At 38.2% G+C, this 17,806-nt stretch overlaps 3 protein-coding genes across 13 annotated transcripts; 2 read left to right on the top strand and 1 right to left on the bottom strand.

Moving 5' to 3' along the window:
- The first annotated feature begins 538 nt into the window (after nt 1-538).
- LOC129565399 (tubulin monoglutamylase TTLL4-like) lies at nt 539-5,887 on the top strand. 3 transcript variants are annotated; one of them, XM_055440267.1, is made up of 5 exons: nt 565-648; nt 1,462-2,291; nt 2,833-3,265; nt 3,390-3,713; nt 3,813-5,887. In XM_055440267.1, exons 1-5 carry the CDS (start codon nt 636-638, stop codon nt 5,435-5,437), a joined length of 3,225 nt encoding a protein of 1,074 aa, XP_055296242.1. In that variant the 5' UTR covers nt 565-635; the 3' UTR covers nt 5,438-5,887. The 3 variants fall into 3 exon arrangements, with proteins under 3 accessions (XP_055296240.1, XP_055296242.1, XP_055296241.1); XM_055440266.1 differs by having other exon boundaries at nt 571-857; XM_055440265.1 differs by having other exon boundaries at nt 539-2,291.
- On the top strand, nt 679-17,588 carry LOC129565398 (phosphoribosylformylglycinamidine synthase). 6 transcript variants are annotated; one of them, XM_055440263.1, is made up of 8 exons: nt 11,196-11,355; nt 11,978-12,147; nt 12,292-12,438; nt 12,782-12,987; nt 13,165-13,300; nt 13,492-14,253; nt 14,330-15,653; nt 15,838-17,588. In XM_055440263.1, the coding sequence occupies exons 3-8, from the start codon at nt 12,361-12,363 to the stop codon at nt 17,460-17,462; spliced, it is 4,131 nt and encodes a 1,376-aa protein (XP_055296238.1). In that variant the 5' UTR covers nt 11,196-11,355; nt 11,978-12,147; nt 12,292-12,360; the 3' UTR covers nt 17,463-17,588. The 6 variants fall into 6 exon arrangements, with proteins under 6 accessions (XP_055296239.1, XP_055296233.1, XP_055296235.1 ...); XM_055440264.1 differs by lacking the exons at nt 11,196-11,355; nt 11,978-12,147 and adding an exon at nt 679-857; XM_055440258.1 differs by lacking the exon at nt 11,978-12,147 and having other exon boundaries at nt 10,637-11,213.
- Nucleotides 6,238-10,568, bottom strand: LOC129565400 (protein RCC2). 4 transcript variants are annotated; one of them, XM_055440268.1, is made up of 6 exons: nt 10,344-10,568; nt 8,681-9,019; nt 8,178-8,592; nt 7,879-8,045; nt 7,398-7,757; nt 6,238-7,188 (listed from the first exon to the last, which is right to left on the bottom strand). In XM_055440268.1, exons 1-6 carry the CDS (start codon nt 10,530-10,532, stop codon nt 7,012-7,014), a joined length of 1,647 nt encoding a protein of 548 aa, XP_055296243.1. In that variant the 5' UTR covers nt 10,533-10,568; the 3' UTR covers nt 6,238-7,011. The 4 variants fall into 4 exon arrangements, with proteins under 4 accessions (XP_055296243.1, XP_055296244.1, XP_055296245.1 ...); XM_055440269.1 differs by lacking the exon at nt 10,344-10,568 and adding an exon at nt 9,683-9,772; XM_055440270.1 differs by lacking the exon at nt 10,344-10,568 and adding an exon at nt 9,336-9,373.
- Nucleotides 17,589-17,806: the final 218 nt, after the last annotated feature.

The following is a 17,806-nucleotide window of genomic DNA, read 5'->3' on the forward strand; positions in this document are numbered from 1 at the left end:
ATATTGAATGCACAATTGTTTTTTCTCTTTCTTTCAGGTTCAAAAAAAATTATGAACAAAAACCGAATAAATCATGAATCAAATTTCAATTATGCAAACTCAAAAAATTGAATTTTATTCAAAAAAATTTTTAAATATCATTAAATCTGTCATTGCATCGCATTATTTTCTTTCTTGAAAAAAAAAACAAATTAAATAAATGAAAAAAAAAACGAAGAAAAACGCCAGAAAAATTTTGCGAAAAAAACGGCGAATTCTAACTAAATGTGCAAACGTTCGACGGCGAATGACAGTTCTCTCGCATATTCTTTCCACATGCCAATCGTAGACAAGACAGACGGAGTGAAATTTCAAACAAGGCGCAAAAATTGTAGTACGAGAGCACAAGTCGCGCGCTTGACAACACTTATTTCTCTCTTTCACACTTACACTCATGCACACATCGACACATCCATACACACACGCATGCTGTTCGTTCTTTTTGAATTTGACAACACTTTTTCTCATAATTCTGTGACGGAAGGAGAAAAGCTTCTATATGTTCACCACATTATAAATGCCCGTACGTATGTCTTTTACAAATATGTAGGTATATGAAGTCGACATGAGTATTGAGTACTACTAGCTCCAGCTACATGATACGGAGTGGTCTCTCTCACTTATATTTCTTTTCGTTTCGTTTCATTTTTTGCACATCTTCGATTTTTCAATGAGACAAATTCATAAAGTGTTGTAAAAAAAAGAGTTTTGGTTGTTTTAATTTTCTCTTTCGTTCTTCCGTTGTTGCAGTGAAACAATTTAAATACATACAGAGAATAAATTCGTGTGCACAAAATCAACTGAATCATTCTTCATGAGTAAATAAATTTCCATATTTCCATTTTTATATTTGAGAAGGAAAAGAAAAAAAAAGTTAACCGAAGGCAAATGAAAAAACTTCAGTTCCCATATTAAATTCACACTGTAGTGCCCCGTAGAATTGAATTGTAAAGAATAAGGAAGAAGAAGTAAAGAAAAAAAACGGAGTCAGCTTGTGTGTCAAAGGCATTAAAATAGAGAGAATATAAACAAAAAAAATGGCTGAGCATCGATATTGACAATGTAGCGAAGACACATCGAGAGAAAACGCAAAGAGAGACAGTAGCCCAATATACAAATAGCAACCAATATAAATTATATCTCTATCCCATCATTATCATCATCATCATATGCACAAATCGTTTTCATACATATTCGTTTTTTGTTGTTGTTTCATTCGTTGTATCGTTTTCTAAATGCACACCATTTCATTTGCAAACTAACGACAAACTATTCTTTTTTCTTTTTTCATTTTCGTTGAAAACCAAACCAAAAAAAAACAAAATTAAAACGAAATAAAAAAAACAACAATTCGCCAAACAACACAACGTTTTCGGTTCTCGTTCAAACAAACAAAAAATACTATTACTCTATCGATTTGAGGTTATTTTATTGGTTTTTTCGCATTTACTGAGCACATTCGAAATATTGGTGTGAACGTAAAAAAAGTGTTTACAACGTGTTTGCTGAAAATCGTCGCGGTGAGACATTGGACAATTGTTCGCAAAACGAATCAACAACAACAACCAATGGACACATTCACCACTGCCAAAGTACAAATGCCAGATACGATTACATCGTTGAACAAATTAACAAATGATGATGATGATGATGCAAAGCAGCAGGAGCACCAGCACCATATATTTGAAGTGGATGAAAATCAGGAAAACAATGGACTGAAACGGCAACGTTTGAACGACACAACTAGTATACAAATGTCGAAAATTCGCAATAAATCGCAACAGCAACAGCAAACATGTGCTAGCGACCATATGCATGAGTATCATTTGCAAACAATGCGATGTCTAACGGCGGCCACCGAATCACCCACAAACGCAACAAATGGCACGATTTCGTTGAAGGTCACCACACCGCATTCAATTTCAAATGGGTATCATCACATTGAAAATGGGCGAGAAAGTGTTCTAAGTGTTCTATCGACGCCATCTGATGATATTCTTGCAAATTTATGTGACGGCCAAAATGACGGCTATTTAGATTCAATGGTGTCCAGTGATTTGAGTGATGCTGAAATGAAGTTGGCGGTGGAAAAAGAGAAATCTACCGTGGATAGTTTGAGCAACGGTAACGATCAAAACGGTTGTAGTCGCGCTATCATTAGAGGTCATCGTCGCACACGTGCTCGCAGCTCTGACTCAATTCAAGCTGAATTTTATCAAGCACGCAAAATGCGTCTCCAACACGAGTCGGATGTAAGTTAGAATTTCGGAAATTCGTAATTAAACTTTTATTTTTATCCCTGTTTTTTTTTCGGTGATATCGTTTGAGTGTGTTTGAATTTGTGTCAGTATTTGTGTGTATGTGTGTGTGTGTGTCTCAAATTTTCAATTTCATTTTACAAGCCGACGATGTTCAAACAAATCGAAGAAAGAAGAACGCACGTGCCCTCACGCAATCAAGCAATAACTCAAGTTTTTTTGGTTTCGATTTCAATCCGTACGCATAAAATCAATCGATCGGATTTGAATGCGAATGGCAAATTGAATGTGTTGCATAATAATGATTTGTTGGGGTTTATTTTTAACGGGCACTCAAACCGAAATTATGTCTGGTTATAAATATACCATAGCAAGGAGTAGGTTGAGAGTTAAGAGCATGTTCTAGCTCTATTGTTTGAATCGATTGTGCTTCGGATTAGGTCAATGTAGATTTGTTGTTTGTTTCTTTTCTTTTTTTTTTCGTTCCTTATGCTCGAAACAACAATTAGATTTATTTGATTTTCTCTACTTGCAGCTGATCACAAATGGTAACAACGATAATGATAGTCAGTCACATTGCAACGCAATCGCGTACACGACGCACGTTCATACAACACGTGGAAAAAGTTTATCACCACCAAAAGTGGCAGCGCTCCGAAAGCAAACCATTCATTCGACAGCATACTTGAGTCGTAGCCTAAATCAACGTCACATCGCCCGACCATTTTTTTTGCGGAAGCAAAAATTAATTGCAAAAGCCAAACAGCAGCAACTACAACAACATCAAGCTCGATTATCACCATCCGCAACTAGTCCAACGGCAATGGGTAAAACGATCGCTCGAGTCGATATAACACCGCCAAAGGAAACAACAACACTCGAAAAACCAAATGCTGAAGAAAACGCGGAGAAAGGCAATTTAAGTGATTCAGAATATAGTAGTCTTGAAGATGATGACGATGTTCAAGGTGAGAAATGTGAAGAATGTGCATTCGTATGTATAAAAAGAAGAGTGACATTGTGTAACACACTTTGAAACGAAAACAAACGTATATCGATTAAATTTTCCTATTTTTAAACACATACACACAGATCCAACGGATAGTGATGAAAACGATTTGACTGATTCAGAAGACTATAGTTTGGATAATCGGGCCATTTATAATTCCTTCAACGATGGCACCGAACTGTACCCAATGTTGGCCGATAGCGTTCAAGGTCGTTCACCTAAATCGGCACCGTTGACACCAAGCCTCTTCCCCCATGTGCCACCGTATATTACGTTTGCATCGCACGAAGGAAAGGGCCCACAGATGCCATTAACCATAAAAAAAGTTCTAAAATGGAAATTAACCACCATAACACCGATAGTTATAAGGAAAATTCTACTCAACTCAGGCTTTAGACTGTTGAAACGTGAGTTTGTATTGACGTTTATCTGTCCAATTTGCTTTGAATGTTCTTTTTGACCTATAAAACAAAAGAAATAACTAACGATGTCATTGCCAATTTCAGAAACCAATGATTGGATGGGAACATGGGGAAAGCATATGAAGAGTCCTTGCTTCCGTACATTGCGACCGTATCAAAAGATGAACCACATACCGGGCACATTTCAAATCGGACGAAAGGATAAAATCTGGCGCAATTTGCAAGCGCAAATGATGCAAAACGGAAAGAAAGAGTTCAATTTCATGCCACTCACCTATGTCTTGCCACAGGATATAAAGAAATTGAAACGTCTCTGGAAACTATTCGATCAGCGTAACACCAAATGGATTATCAAACCGCCAGCTTCCGCCCGAGGTACGGGCATCAAAGTGGTTAGTCGATGGAATCAAATTCCAAAGCGAAAACCAATGATTGTACAGAAATACATCGATCGACCATTACTTATCAACGGTAGCAAATTCGATTTGCGACTCTATGTATTGGTCACATCGTTGAATCCACTCCGTGCATACATGCATACGGATGGTTTGGCCCGATTCGCTTCCGTAAAGTACTCGAACAGTATTGATACGCTTAGTGATCGATACATGCATTTGACCAACTATAGTATAAACAAATTGTCATCAAACTATACGAAAAACGAGGATGCTGAATCGTGTAGCGGCCATAAATGGACACTGAAAACATTGTGGAAATACTTTACGGCGCAGGGCATTAACACGGATGGACTATGGGCAGCGCTACGGAATTTAGTGTTACGTACGATTTTAAGTGGTGAACATGTGATTAATCAAATGACCAAAGCAAACGTAGGCAGCCGATACAACACGTTTGAACTTTTTGGTATTGATGTGATTTTAGATTCCGCGCTAAAACCCTGGTTGCTCGAGGTAAATATATCGCCATCGTTGCATTCATCGTCTCCGCTCGATTTATACGTCAAGGGACCACTTGTAACGGCTCTATTGAATACGGTACGTTTCAATGTACCGCCACGCTTCAATATTTCCCAACAATCCGAACTGATGACTGAACTCGGATTGACCGGCCATAATTTGTGCTATGATCGACGATTGCATGTCGTTAACTTATCGAAAGGTGAACGCTCCAAACACAATCAATTCACAAGCAAAGCGATTACACAGCGTGATCAATATTTAGATTCGATTTTAGAAAATCTAACCCCTGACGATATTCGCTGTTTAATTGCCAGCGAAGATGAGCTAGCTCGGTGTGCCCCGTTGGAACGTGTATGTCCAACACCGCATTCACATCGATACATTCAATTCACTGAAAAACCATGCTATTACAATCGGCTATTGGATGCATGGGAGAAACGGTACAGCGCTAATCGTGACGATGGCATTGAATTATTGCGAAAACACTGTGAAAATCGAACACATTTAATTATACCGATTCCATGTGCGAAACTAAATGCCAAAAAAGCTGCCGAAAATGAGGTAAAAACGACAACCAATCCAATCGAACTGAATACATCAGAGCATGAAATTGATGAAGTGTTTGATGCTTCCATACGGGCCGTTCCACATAAGCGCTCCGATTACGTAGACACCACCACAACGGCCAAAATTATCGATGAATGCAAAAGTCCACTTCCAATGCCAGACGATCAAATTAACGAAGCAGTTATTGACCAACATGATATACTAGTATCATCAATCGCCTGATTTAGTTTACAATACTCAAACCAATCATAAGAAATTCGTACACTCTAATAAATCGCATGATCATTTAGAAAAAAACAAACAAAGGAGATGGAGAAGGAGCAAAAAAAAACGAGGCAAAACTAAAATAAAAACCAATTCACCATTTTATTTAAGACACGCTCACGATTGGAGAGACACTCGGTTTAAGTATGTACAAATGGAAAATCAACCATAAAATAAAACAAAACAAAACAAAGAATAAACTTTTTGCTTGTGTTATCGTCATTTCATTTCCAAACTTAAGAAACTGTATATGTATTAAATTTTGCTTTAAACAAGAAAGTTCATTCTAGTAGCACGAAAGAAAACTTTTTTCATTTTAGTAGAACAGAACAGGACCATTCATTTGAGTGAAACAAAGAAAAAGACAATTTTGTTTGTGAAAGTAAATATATATCATTTTTATTGTAATTTCTATGTCGCCATTATTTTAATTTTGTTTCAAATTCTTTAGAGAGCCACACATACACAAATACACTCGTTCGATCCCGTTGAATGTGTTGTACTTGTCACAATTACCCTTAACAAAACGAATAACATGAAGAAGAAACACAAAAAACGTTGTGTAGAAAGTACATTGAATCGTTCGTTCGTAGTTTTAGGGAAGATCTTTGTTCGATCGAAACGGAATAAATGTGAAAAAAAAATTATAATTTTTCCATGTGAAAAATCGTCTACAATCACAACACAAACTTTGTTGTGTCACACAAGTAAGACACGAAACAAAAACAAAAAACACAAATAAAAACAGAAAATCCAGCTCTGGTATGATAGTGTTTATTATCGAAATGAATGGGTAGAGAATAAAAAAATTGTAGGAAAATCAAAATAATTGTTTCGTTCAATAACTTGATGAAAGAAAAAGGAAATAATACAAATGCATTTGATATAGCTAAAATATAAAATTGAACCTTGTCTCATTTCAAATCTTGAAATTAAACGGAAATTATACAAAAAAAATTTAAAACTTCTTGTCTTGCTGTGTGTCATTTTGTATTAAAATCATATTTTCAACCCTGCATTATTTCGTGCGCTAAAGTGTCACTATTCAAATCGCGTGGATGGTGTACGCGCGTCGAAAACCAACGCAATGTACTGCACGTAATGCACAATGCATTGCATGTTGCGTTAGCCCGAAACGACGTGCGTACGATTTTCAAATGTTCGAATCGTACATTTAGCACACGAAATTACTTGGATAGCTCGAACCATCGCAGTTTGAGTAAAAATCTCTCTGTTAAATAAATCTGCCTTTGCCTCTCGAATTAGCTGTTACATTATTGTTCAAACAGAAAAGTTGCATTACGACTACATATGACTACACTTTCGATCGGTTGCTAAATCTTATGTTCTGTTTTGCTTGCTTTTTTTTTCCTTGTAAACACATGCATATATAGGTCTATTGAGTTTTCATTTTGTTTGCTTTTTGTTTTGTTACTGGATACTTTTAACTGCTGTATAAAAACAAGTATTGGTTTAAATAGTTTGTTGTTTTGTTTTGTTCTGTTGTGTTTGTGTACCAATCAGGTGGCAAATCAGTCGTCCAATGTGAACTCGGGCATTTTGAGATACTTGGCGTTGGTTGCCTCATTTTCGGTGTTCACCAGCAGCAAAGTGTGTGCCAAACCCATTGTCACCTGTGGAATTTTCATGCCTTCCATTTTGCTCACCTCCTTGGGCGTTGTGCTCGATTTTTGCAAATCACCCAAACCCTAGAGAGTAGAACAGCAGATTTAGGTTAATTTGATTTGGTTTCTTTTTTTTTAAGATTGTACTTTCGTTTTGAATTGAATTTTTCGGAAATTTGTTTTTAAATTCAGCCGGTCAAATGTGTTAATTAAATGAAAATAGATTTTGTTCACAAAAAGGTATGCTTTTCGTTCACTTGATCGGTTGAAATAGGAAATTTCGATCGACTTACAAGTTCGCCAAAGGTTGGTGATGCACCCCATGCAATCAATGTATCATCGGCCGAGATGACAACAGATGTGTTGGAGCAACCAAGGCTTGTGATATGCCATCCAGATAAATCCTGAACGGGTTTCGGATACATGTTGGCCTCGCCAGTCTTTTTGTTCTGCCCGAACAGGTACAGAACGCCAATGTCATTTATAGCCAAACTGTAGGTAGCTCCGCAGAAAATACTGCGCACACCACGCGACGATGAGTCAAAGAATTTCATCATTCGAGGTACCATTTCGTCTTTTTGTTCTGCATGGCCCAAACGACCGAAGCCACCGAATCCCCAGCTATATGCACGTTTCTTCGAGTCGATTGCAACCTAAAAACACGGTCAAATGCAATTGGATTGATTTGAATTGTCACAATTTTCGGATATAATCGCATTTCGCAGCAGTGACACGTCACTCTTTGTTATGCAAATAGTAAACAAATCAAATTACCGTATGATTGTTGCCGCATGCAAAGTCGACAATTTGAACGCCATCAATCGGAGTGACGTGACCGTCTTTCGACTTTTCAATGTAGAGAACGATGCGTTTGGGTGACGTTTCAAAGTGGAATGACATTTTGTTCGAATTGATGAAGTATTTACCATCGGTGTTGTGACCTTTGAAATAGATGAGGTTGTGATTTATTTCTCGAACACATTGGCAATTTTGCTCAGAATAAAATCCATTCATTGAAGATGAAATGAGTTGAATCTTTTAAATGCATTGATGTTTAGTTTGTGATTGCTTACCGAGTTGACCGTACTCTGGCAGTCCAAAAGTGTGTAAATTTCCTTTGATGTCGAGAATGGCGGAGAATTCACCGCCGCATCCGACTTTGATGATTGGAGGACCACGATAGTTGATTCTGGTTGGTTTCTGGATGATTTGTGTTGTATGGTTGCCAACGCCACATTGACCGCTCTTGTTGTCACCGCAAGCATACACAACACCGGTGTCAGTAAGGAATAACGAATGATTACGACCGCAAGCCGCCTGAATTATGTTCACACCTTCCAATTCAGGGATTATGGTTGGGTTCTCATACGTTTTCAACTCTGGCTGTCCCAATTGGCCGAATTGATTACGGCCAAAGCTGAGAGCCTTGCGATCCATGTTAATTAAAATACTGTGTGCCGAACTGCAGCCACTGACAATCAAACGATACTGTCGAAACAAACAAAAGACTTGTTCTTTACAACAATGGTCTTCTTTTAACCGTAGCAAAAGCCAAAAATATGCAAATGTTCCTTACCGTTTCGTCAGTGAATCGATGAAATGTATACAGATTGGGACGGATCGTGGTAACTTTCCCTTTTGGATCACGTCGACCTGTCAGTTCCCACGTAACCATACCGGCGACCATAAGTTTACCTGGTTCACGGTCGAATGTCTTGAGCAATTCTTCCGGCAGTTTGGTGTCTTCGGTGCTTTCGATCAGGACTTCAACGCTTTCTTTCTTTGCTGCGTCCAAATCACGACCATTCGCACCGCTGCTATCACTGTCCGAATCGAAATCTTCATCAACCTTCTTCTTGCGACCGCGTTTAGTAGCTGAAGCTGCTCTAGCGTCTGATTTACGTTTGCTCGACATCTGAAACAAGACAAAAAGACGCGATTGATGTATGTTCAATGGCGAGATTGATGTATGTTCAATTACGATTAAGATATATCTTTTTATGGTGCCCGTGGCTCACACATAATATTCATTCGCTCTGTGTGTATCTTGAAAAAGAAGGCAAAAGTCGTGCAGAACAAATAACCGAACAACGAATTATTTAGCAAAAGAAAAACCCATGGAAGAGGCAACCGAAAAAAAAGAACATGAGATACACACAGAGAGCGCAACATATACACAGAATGTCGAGAGAAAGAATAAAGCGCGCACAACGTAAACGAAGACGACTCACATTCGATTTACTGCTCTCACTCGCTCTATATTAGTATGTGTGTGCGTCATTTTCGAAGCAACCGAAGATTACTGTGTATACTCTGTTCTCTGTCGCTATTGATATTGGGTGAATGCGAGCGAACGAGAGACACAATACGTTTCCACTGAATTGGCAACAAATGCAAAGCCATTGTTTTTGTTGCAATAAAAAATTGTCTTGAGTGAGCGACTTTTTTTTCTATAACAATCGATCCATTGAAGTGCAACCTTTTTTTTCAACAAATAATCGAATCAATTGGAATTCTAACCGAAAAATGAAATGATTTTATGTGAAAAATGTTCAGCAAATTTCAATTGCGAACTAACCAATTAGATCTTGATTGCTCCACAATTTTGATCTTGGCACCGTCAAAGACAACTGTAAACGAATGAAAAATTGGCAAAAACTGAAACAACGTACTTTGCAAATCATTCCTTCTGTCATGTGTGAAAAACGTCGGCCAAAGCTAATGTGCTCTCTTTCTCTCTCGTCCGACCATTTGAAATTCTTAATTTTGCAATTTTCGTTTGCAAAGCGTTTGCCGATTTATGCAATTAACGGCGTTCAGTGAAGCCAAACGCAACTTGAATTTTTAAATTGACTCGATTTTTTGTTGCTTTTCTCCGTTTTTTTCTTAATTCTTTGGCCTCTTCAAATTCACTTGAGCATTTTTATGGGACCGCAAATTTATTTCTCATACAAAACTCACTGCACATTCACAGTTGTCGCAGAGAGCACGAACGAGAAAGAGAGAAAAAAAAAACGAATCGGCGTCATGATTTTTCAGTCGTCGTCGCGCTACAAACTTCGGTTTGTTTTCTGGTGTTTTTGTTTATATTTGTTTTGCATTTGGAATAACGCGATTTTAACTGATCGAATGTGAACAGATGATAATGTTTTAGATGCATCACAACCGGAGAATATTTGCGAAATGCTACAATTAAATAAACAACAAGAACAAAAAAAAAATTTTGTATGCAGACTTACCTTTTTTTTATCTCTTCGTTGTTCCTTCTGTGTTCTCTCGTCGCTTTTTTGTGTGTTGTGCTGCTCTGCTCGGCGGTGTATGAACTTCAGCTTCGGCACTGTACAATAGAAATGATTTTTGTGTGTATGGATTTGATGCCTGCCGCTTGCCGTGTTTTGTTGTTTTTTTTCTACTTCTTTCCTGTGCATATGCACGCACACATACACAGCGCGCTCAACGAACCGTGTGTTTGGATTGTTCGGTACGAGCGGCGTTTTAAGTATCTGTGTGCAAAATTCGAGTCAAACACATATATTCAGTTGATGCTTCTAGTACGATGATTCGGGCGCAGAGTGTGTGCTTTTTTTCGAAAGAGGGCGCTTTACACATACGACTAATGTGTGATATAAACAAAAATATTTTAAAGAAGAATTAATTATCTCAATCAATTTGAAACGAGAAAAATATTCATTGAAGTGTAGAAAAATTCAATTCACTTTTCCATTCATTCAAAAACTATGCGTATTTGTGTAAATCCTGTAATCAACGGCTTTGATAACGTTTGTTCTGTTTGAAATGCTGACTATACTACTATTGACCATATCGCGATATGTATGAACACTATTCACTGGAACACATATGAGCGCGCGTATTAGATAACGCTGGCTGAACATGCGATGACGATCTTTGACGCAAGATCACCAGAACAACTAATAACATCAACATTCATTTATATAAAGTGTTAAATCCGTGCTTTGCCAATTCCGTCGGTCTGTCATTGGTTCTCAATCAATCGAGTGTATGTAATATAGCACGCGGACTGTAGTAGTCAAAATAAACCATTAGAACAGCGTGTAAACGAAAGCCGACAAGTGGTTCTTCGTTCAGAGGTTTGGATTAAGGCATTTTATTGATTTAATATGGAATTTTATTGTGATATTTAGTGGTCATTTCAACAATAATTGTGTGGTCAAAGACGAATTGATTTGTGCAAGGAAAGACAAAGTGTGCATGGGAACGGGCAGTCGTAGTGTGTGAAAATTTTTGAATGATTTTTTAGTCGCAAATTTTTGCGAGCAACACTGAACATTGTATTGAATGTTGTAAAGGGAAGGCAGCACGTGCTTCAATGTAGCTTTTCCACAGTGCACATGGCACATGTAGCATTTTTCATTGATAGCACCTTAATTTCAATCACAAGTGTGATTGCAGTGCCATTTTATTTGCTTCGATTGCAACAAATTCACAATTTAATTCAGTTATGATTATATTGAGCATGTGTTTGGACACAGTCTAATCGCAGTTACGTATTAAAATTAATGTATATACAAAACCATATTTAGCAAGTGCGTCGTCATCCCCAATCGCATCACAATAATATTTATCAATAAAAACAACCGACGCAATGTTATTCACATGTTGAAGGCACGGAATCTTATCAATTTATTGGCATGGATTCTTTTTCGACCTCTTGGTGATTCCGACGTAATTGGCCATCGCTCAAAATTCATAACAACAATATTTTTTCAAAATATTTCGATTTGTTTTTCTCTCTCGCCAACCGGCGATAACATTTTTGACCTGCTTAATCGCACTCGTGCACTATTTGCTGCTATCGCTTTACTAGGACCTCATACTGTTCATTGTATTTCAGTAAGAATTTCTCTTCTTCATTGACAAAACGTGAATTTGTGACAAAGAAAATAGAAATAAATTGTGTTCTTTGAATTTAAATAGATGAAGTTTCTTTTTTAAAATTATTTAAGAGTAAAGTTAAGATTATTTATAGAAGTTTATGTAAAATATCAACTTTTAATCCCTTATGTAAGCATGGATTTGCCTTTTGATTTTTGTTTCGGTACATGCATGCCCCTTAATTTGTATTATCAGTTGGTAATTTTTTTGTGTGGAAAAAATTGATTAAAATTTAGTAGCAAAAGTCTGATTCAATTTAATTAACGATTTCAGTTGGAGTTCATCAGTTGACACGAAAGGAGTACGCAATTCAAAGGGAACTTCACTGAAACAAAGTACTAAATGGCTATTCTAAGATTCTATTCTACGGATGCATTCCATTCATCCAAATTGACTCAGATTTTGAGCGAATTGCAAAAGGTAAGACATTTTTTTCATCATCAATTGGTGCGGGATTTGAATTGTTACTGTTTACTGTGATTTTTCTGTTATTGAATTAAAATTCAATTCATAAAGTGCTATGTTTTATATTTCAACTCCAAGGTATTTCCAAAGCTAATCGGCCGAGATTATATGATTTCCGCACTTGGAAAAAAAATTTTTTTATCAACAAATGAAAAATTACAGATAAAAATATTGAGATAAATTGAAAAAGAGAAAGTTTCAACAATAGAAAAATAAATTTTAGCTCAAAAATGGCCTTTTTTCCCTCAATTTAATGTGTTTTATTTAATTTTCTTTACATTTTTCGTTCAATGTTCAGGTCAACGCAACGATAAGCTCATTGAAAACGGAACTATGTTATCACGTTGAAGTGGATGTATCAAAGGGTGCTTTTGGTGAAGATAAAATTGCCATTTTGCAATGGATCCTGAAGGAGCCGCAGCAGGTGAATGTCTTATCACGGACATCAGTATGGGATTCAGCTCTTACCAATGGCAATGAATTCATTATTGAAATCGGTCCAAGGTTGGTTTGTGTATTGATAATGATAATAATGACTACGTTCATAACACCAGACTGATAAACACCGAAGTAGGGAAACAAAAAATCTAAAAATGATCAGCCAATTTATTCAAAGTAGAAAAATATTCCATTACATAAGCTCATTATCGCTAAAGCATAATAAATATCTGCTGCCCACAGATTCAACTTTTCAACGGCTGATTCGACAAACAGTGTTAGTATCTGTCAAAATGCTGGATTGCATGAAGTAAAACGCTTAGAAAAGTCGGTTCGATACTACGTCTCAGCGCAAAATGCGGCAACCAAAGTAGAAATTGTAAGTGTAATAGCAGAAAAAAATTGTGATCAATTAAAATTATTAACTGATTCGAATAGCATCGAAATAATCAAAATGTTTGAACTTTTATGTTATTGTTGCAATCATTCTTATTAAAGGAAGAAGAAACAAATTTCGTATCATAAGTTTCTAATTATTCCTTAATAAATTCACAAAATCATACTTTCCAGAATCAAATCGTGGATATTTTGGGAGATCGTATGACTCAATGCCGGTACACCGACGAAAACTTGCCAATCAAAAGTTTCGACGAGCAATTGCCGAAGAAAACCAAGGCTGATAACTGGTACTTGGTACCGGTCTTGTGTGAAGGACGCACCGCATTGGAGAAGGTCAACGACGAATTAGGTTTGGCTTTCGACAAATGGGATATGGAGTATTATTTACACTTGTTCAAAAATGTGTTGGGTCGTGATCCAACCAGTGTGGAATTATTTGATTTGGCACAGAGTAACAGCGAACATTCACGCCATTGGTTCTTCAAAGGAAAGATGATTATCGATGGGGTGACACATGAAAAATCTCTGATTCATCTAATCATCGAAACGCAGAAGAATACCAACCAAAATAATACCATTAAATTCAGCGATAACAGCAGTGCAATCATTGGATTCAAACACAAGGCCGTGCGACCGGTGATTAAAACCACGAACAATTCGTACGATGCCAATGAAATCAGTATTGTGGACGTCGAATCAGATTTGATTTTCACAGCTGAGACACACAACATGCCAACGGCTGTTGCTCCATTTTCAGGAGCCACAACGGGAACAGGCGGTCGTCTGCGTGATGTTCAAGGCGTCGGCAGAGGCGGTTTAACCATTGCTGGCACAGCTGGATACTGCGTTGGCAACTTGAACATTCCAAATTATGATTTGCCATATGAATCGAAAACCGATGAGTACCCACCATCATTTGCATCGCCGTTGAAGGTGAAAAATTATTGATATTTTTTATGAATCTATTTATTCATGTTTTTTCAAATTGAATTGAAATTTCTTTCCTTAGATCCTTATCGAAGCATCAAATGGCGCCTCTGACTACGGTAACAAATTCGGTGAACCACTTATCTCTGGTTTTGCCATGACCTACGGTGTAACAAGCAAAGCAACGAATCAACGTGAAGAATACGTCAAACCGATCATGTTCAGCGGTGGTCTCGGCACAATGGATGCATGTCATCGCAAGAAAATCGATCCATCCCGTGGAAACTTATTGGCGAAAATCGGTGGCCCTGTTTATCGCATCGGTGTTGGTGGTGGAGCTGCTAGTTCTGTCGAAGTACAGGGTGACAACAATGCCGAATTGGACTTCAACGCCGTTCAGCGTGGTGATGCTGAAATGGAGAACAAATTGAACCGCGTTGTTCGTGCTTGTATCGAATTGGGTGATCGCAATCCAATTTTGGCTATTCACGATCAAGGTGCTGGCGGCAACGGCAATGTTTTAAAAGAATTGGTTGAGCCTGGCTACGCCGGAGCTGTAATTTTCACCAAAGAATTCCAATTGGGTGATCCAACCATAAATGTGCTCGAGTTGTGGGGCGCTGAATACCAAGAAAACGATGCAATTTTGTGCAAACCAGAGGACAGACCATTGCTTGAAGCAATTTGCGCACGTGAACGATGTCCAATTTCATTTGCCGGTGTTGTCACTGGCGATGGCTATGTAACACTGATCGAATCAGAGGCTAATTTCGAAAAATACTTGAATGAAACGGCTCAAAAGCGTCAACGCACCGCCAAAACTACGGTTCCATTCGATATGCACCTCAAGGATATTCTGGGTGAAATGCCACGCAAGGAATATCACTTCAAAACTGATAAAAAGAATTTGCTACCACTTGAGCTGGACTTCTTGGGCAAATCCGATTTGAGCGAACCGTTGAAACGCGTTTTGAGCTTGGTTGGCGTTGGTAGCAAACGATTTTTAACCAACAAAGTCGATCGATGTGTTACTGGTTTAATTGCTCAACAACAATGTGTCGGACCATTGCATACACCACTCGCCGATTTTGCATGCACAACCGTTTCACACGTTACACACCAGGGAATTGCCACTTCGATCGGTATGCAACCAACAAAAGGAGTCATTTCAGCTGCAGCCAATGCTCGTATGTCAGTTGCAGAGGCTATTTCGAATTTGGCCTTCGTTAAAGTCAGCGAATTGGCCGATGTTAAATGCTCGGGTAATTGGATGTGGGCAGCTAAACTGCCTGGAGAAGGAGCTAAAATGTACGAAGCTTGTCAAGCCATGTGCAGCATTATGTCGGATTTGAATATTGCCGTTGACGGTGGCAAAGATTCACTTTCGATGGCCGCTAGAGTTAAAGGTGAGCCAAATCGTTTTCGAAGTTAATCCTTTTTCCATTAAAAAAATAATATAAAATTAGAATTTTGGGGTAAAAAAACTTGGAAATACTTCAAAAGAAATCAAATTGAATGATCAAAATTGGAACAATAGAAGCATCAACCCTCTTCAAAATAGATTTTCAATTAAAACTTTACTATTTTCAGGCGACACCATCAAATCACCGGGAACATTGGTCATTTCAACATATGCTCCGTGCCCTGATGTACGTGTTAAAGTGACACCGGACTTCAAATCTCCAGCTTTGCTCAAGAACGGTGAAATCGTTTGGGTGAACATTGAAAATCGTTTCCGTTTGGGTGGTTCAGCACTGGGTCAAGCATATGGTCAAGAAGGTAACGACACACCAGACATCTCGAAGCCCGAAATACTCAAAAAGGCTTTTAATGTTACTCAATCACTGTTGGCCGAAAAGAAACTGCTTGCCGGTCATGACATCAGTGATGGTGGTTTGGTTGTTTCATTGCTCGAAATGGCATTCGGTGGATTGTGTGGTTTCAATGTTAATTTAACGGAAGCCATTCGTAAAATTGGCCTCAAAAACTTTGTCACAAACAATGTAACTGAGGCAAATGCAGCAGTAGTCGCTTTGTTTGCCGAAGAAACCGGTTGGTTGCTTGAAGTTGCATCGGAAAATCTCAGCGCTGTGTTGCAATCATTCCAAAAGGCGGGAGTTCCAGTCTATCACATCGGTCAATCGACTGGAAATGGCATTCATTCCGAAGTACACATCACATACGAAAAGAGTTTATTGCTCGAAGGACAAGCTCTCACCTACTTCAAGCAATGGGAACGAACAAGTTTCGAATTGGAGAAATTGCAAACAAATGCTGACTGTGCCATCGAAGAATACGGCACATACGATTTCCGCACTGGACCCCAATATAAATGCATCGTCGATCCAGACGAATATGCCAAGCTGTTGAAGAGTCCAACCAATAAGAATATTGTTGTGGCTGTCATTCGTGAAGAAGGTACAAATGGAGATCGTGAAATGATTGCCTCATTATTGGACTCAAACTTCACCGTTCACGATGTCGTAATGAATGATTTGTTGCAGGGAAAAGTGACATTGGATCGTTACCGTGGCGTTGTGTTCCCAGGTGGTTTCAGCTACGCCGACACATTGGGTTCGGCTAAAGGATGGTCTGCAAGCATAATTTACAACGAATCACTTCGTCGTCAATTCTTGCATTTCAAGAACCGTAAAGACACATTCTCATTAGGTGTGTGCAACGGTTGTCAATTGATGAGCCTGTTGGGATGGGTTGGAGTTGCACAACCGAAAATCGATGATGCCAACAAAGGTGTTATTGCCGTACCAGACGTTGCATTGCTCGAAAATAAGTCGGAGCGCTTTGAATGCCGTTGGTCTACACTGAAAATTGAATCAAGCCACGCAATCATGTTGAACAACATGCAGGGAGCCGTGCTTGGTTGCTGGATTGCCCATCACGAGGGACGATTTGCATTCAAATCAAATGAAATTCTCAACGAATTGCTTAACAAGAACTGTGCACCGATTCGTTATGTTGACGATAAGGGACAAGCAACCGAAACATATCCGATGAATCCAAACGGTAGTGCACAGGGTATTGCTGCACTCTGTTCATTAGATGGAAGACATTTGGCGATGATGCCGCATCCAGAGCGTTGTACACAAATGTGGCAATGGCCATATGTTTCGCCAACATTTGAATGCAACGAAGCAAAACGATCGCCATGGCAAATTATGTTTGACAACGCTTTTAACTGGTGCTACGAAAACTAATAAACTACACACAAAAACACACATTTTCTACAAAAATTCATATGTTACTTTTAGTATGCCATTAAATATTTTGGTTATAAAAATCTCTTTTTTCCACTGAAATAAAATACTAATAAAATTACTGAATCGATTTGAATTTTTTTTTCGAATAATAGCCAAGCACATCTGCTGCAAACCGACTGCCACTAATGAATGGAAACACACATGCTAAAAATATCATGTTTGACACGTGTGGGTTTGTTTACACACAACCAACACCCGACACACAACAAATAATTCATTGAGTCTCGAATTCTGATCAAACGTTTTCGGTGAGTCGTGAATGGATTTTTACTCAATCTTGT

Source organism: Sitodiplosis mosellana, unplaced genomic scaffold, assembly GCF_009176505.1.
Source record: "Sitodiplosis mosellana isolate CC-2019 unplaced genomic scaffold, AAFC_SMos_1.0 Smas_scaffold_2, whole genome shotgun sequence".
Taxonomy (NCBI): domain Eukaryota; kingdom Metazoa; phylum Arthropoda; class Insecta; order Diptera; family Cecidomyiidae; genus Sitodiplosis; species Sitodiplosis mosellana.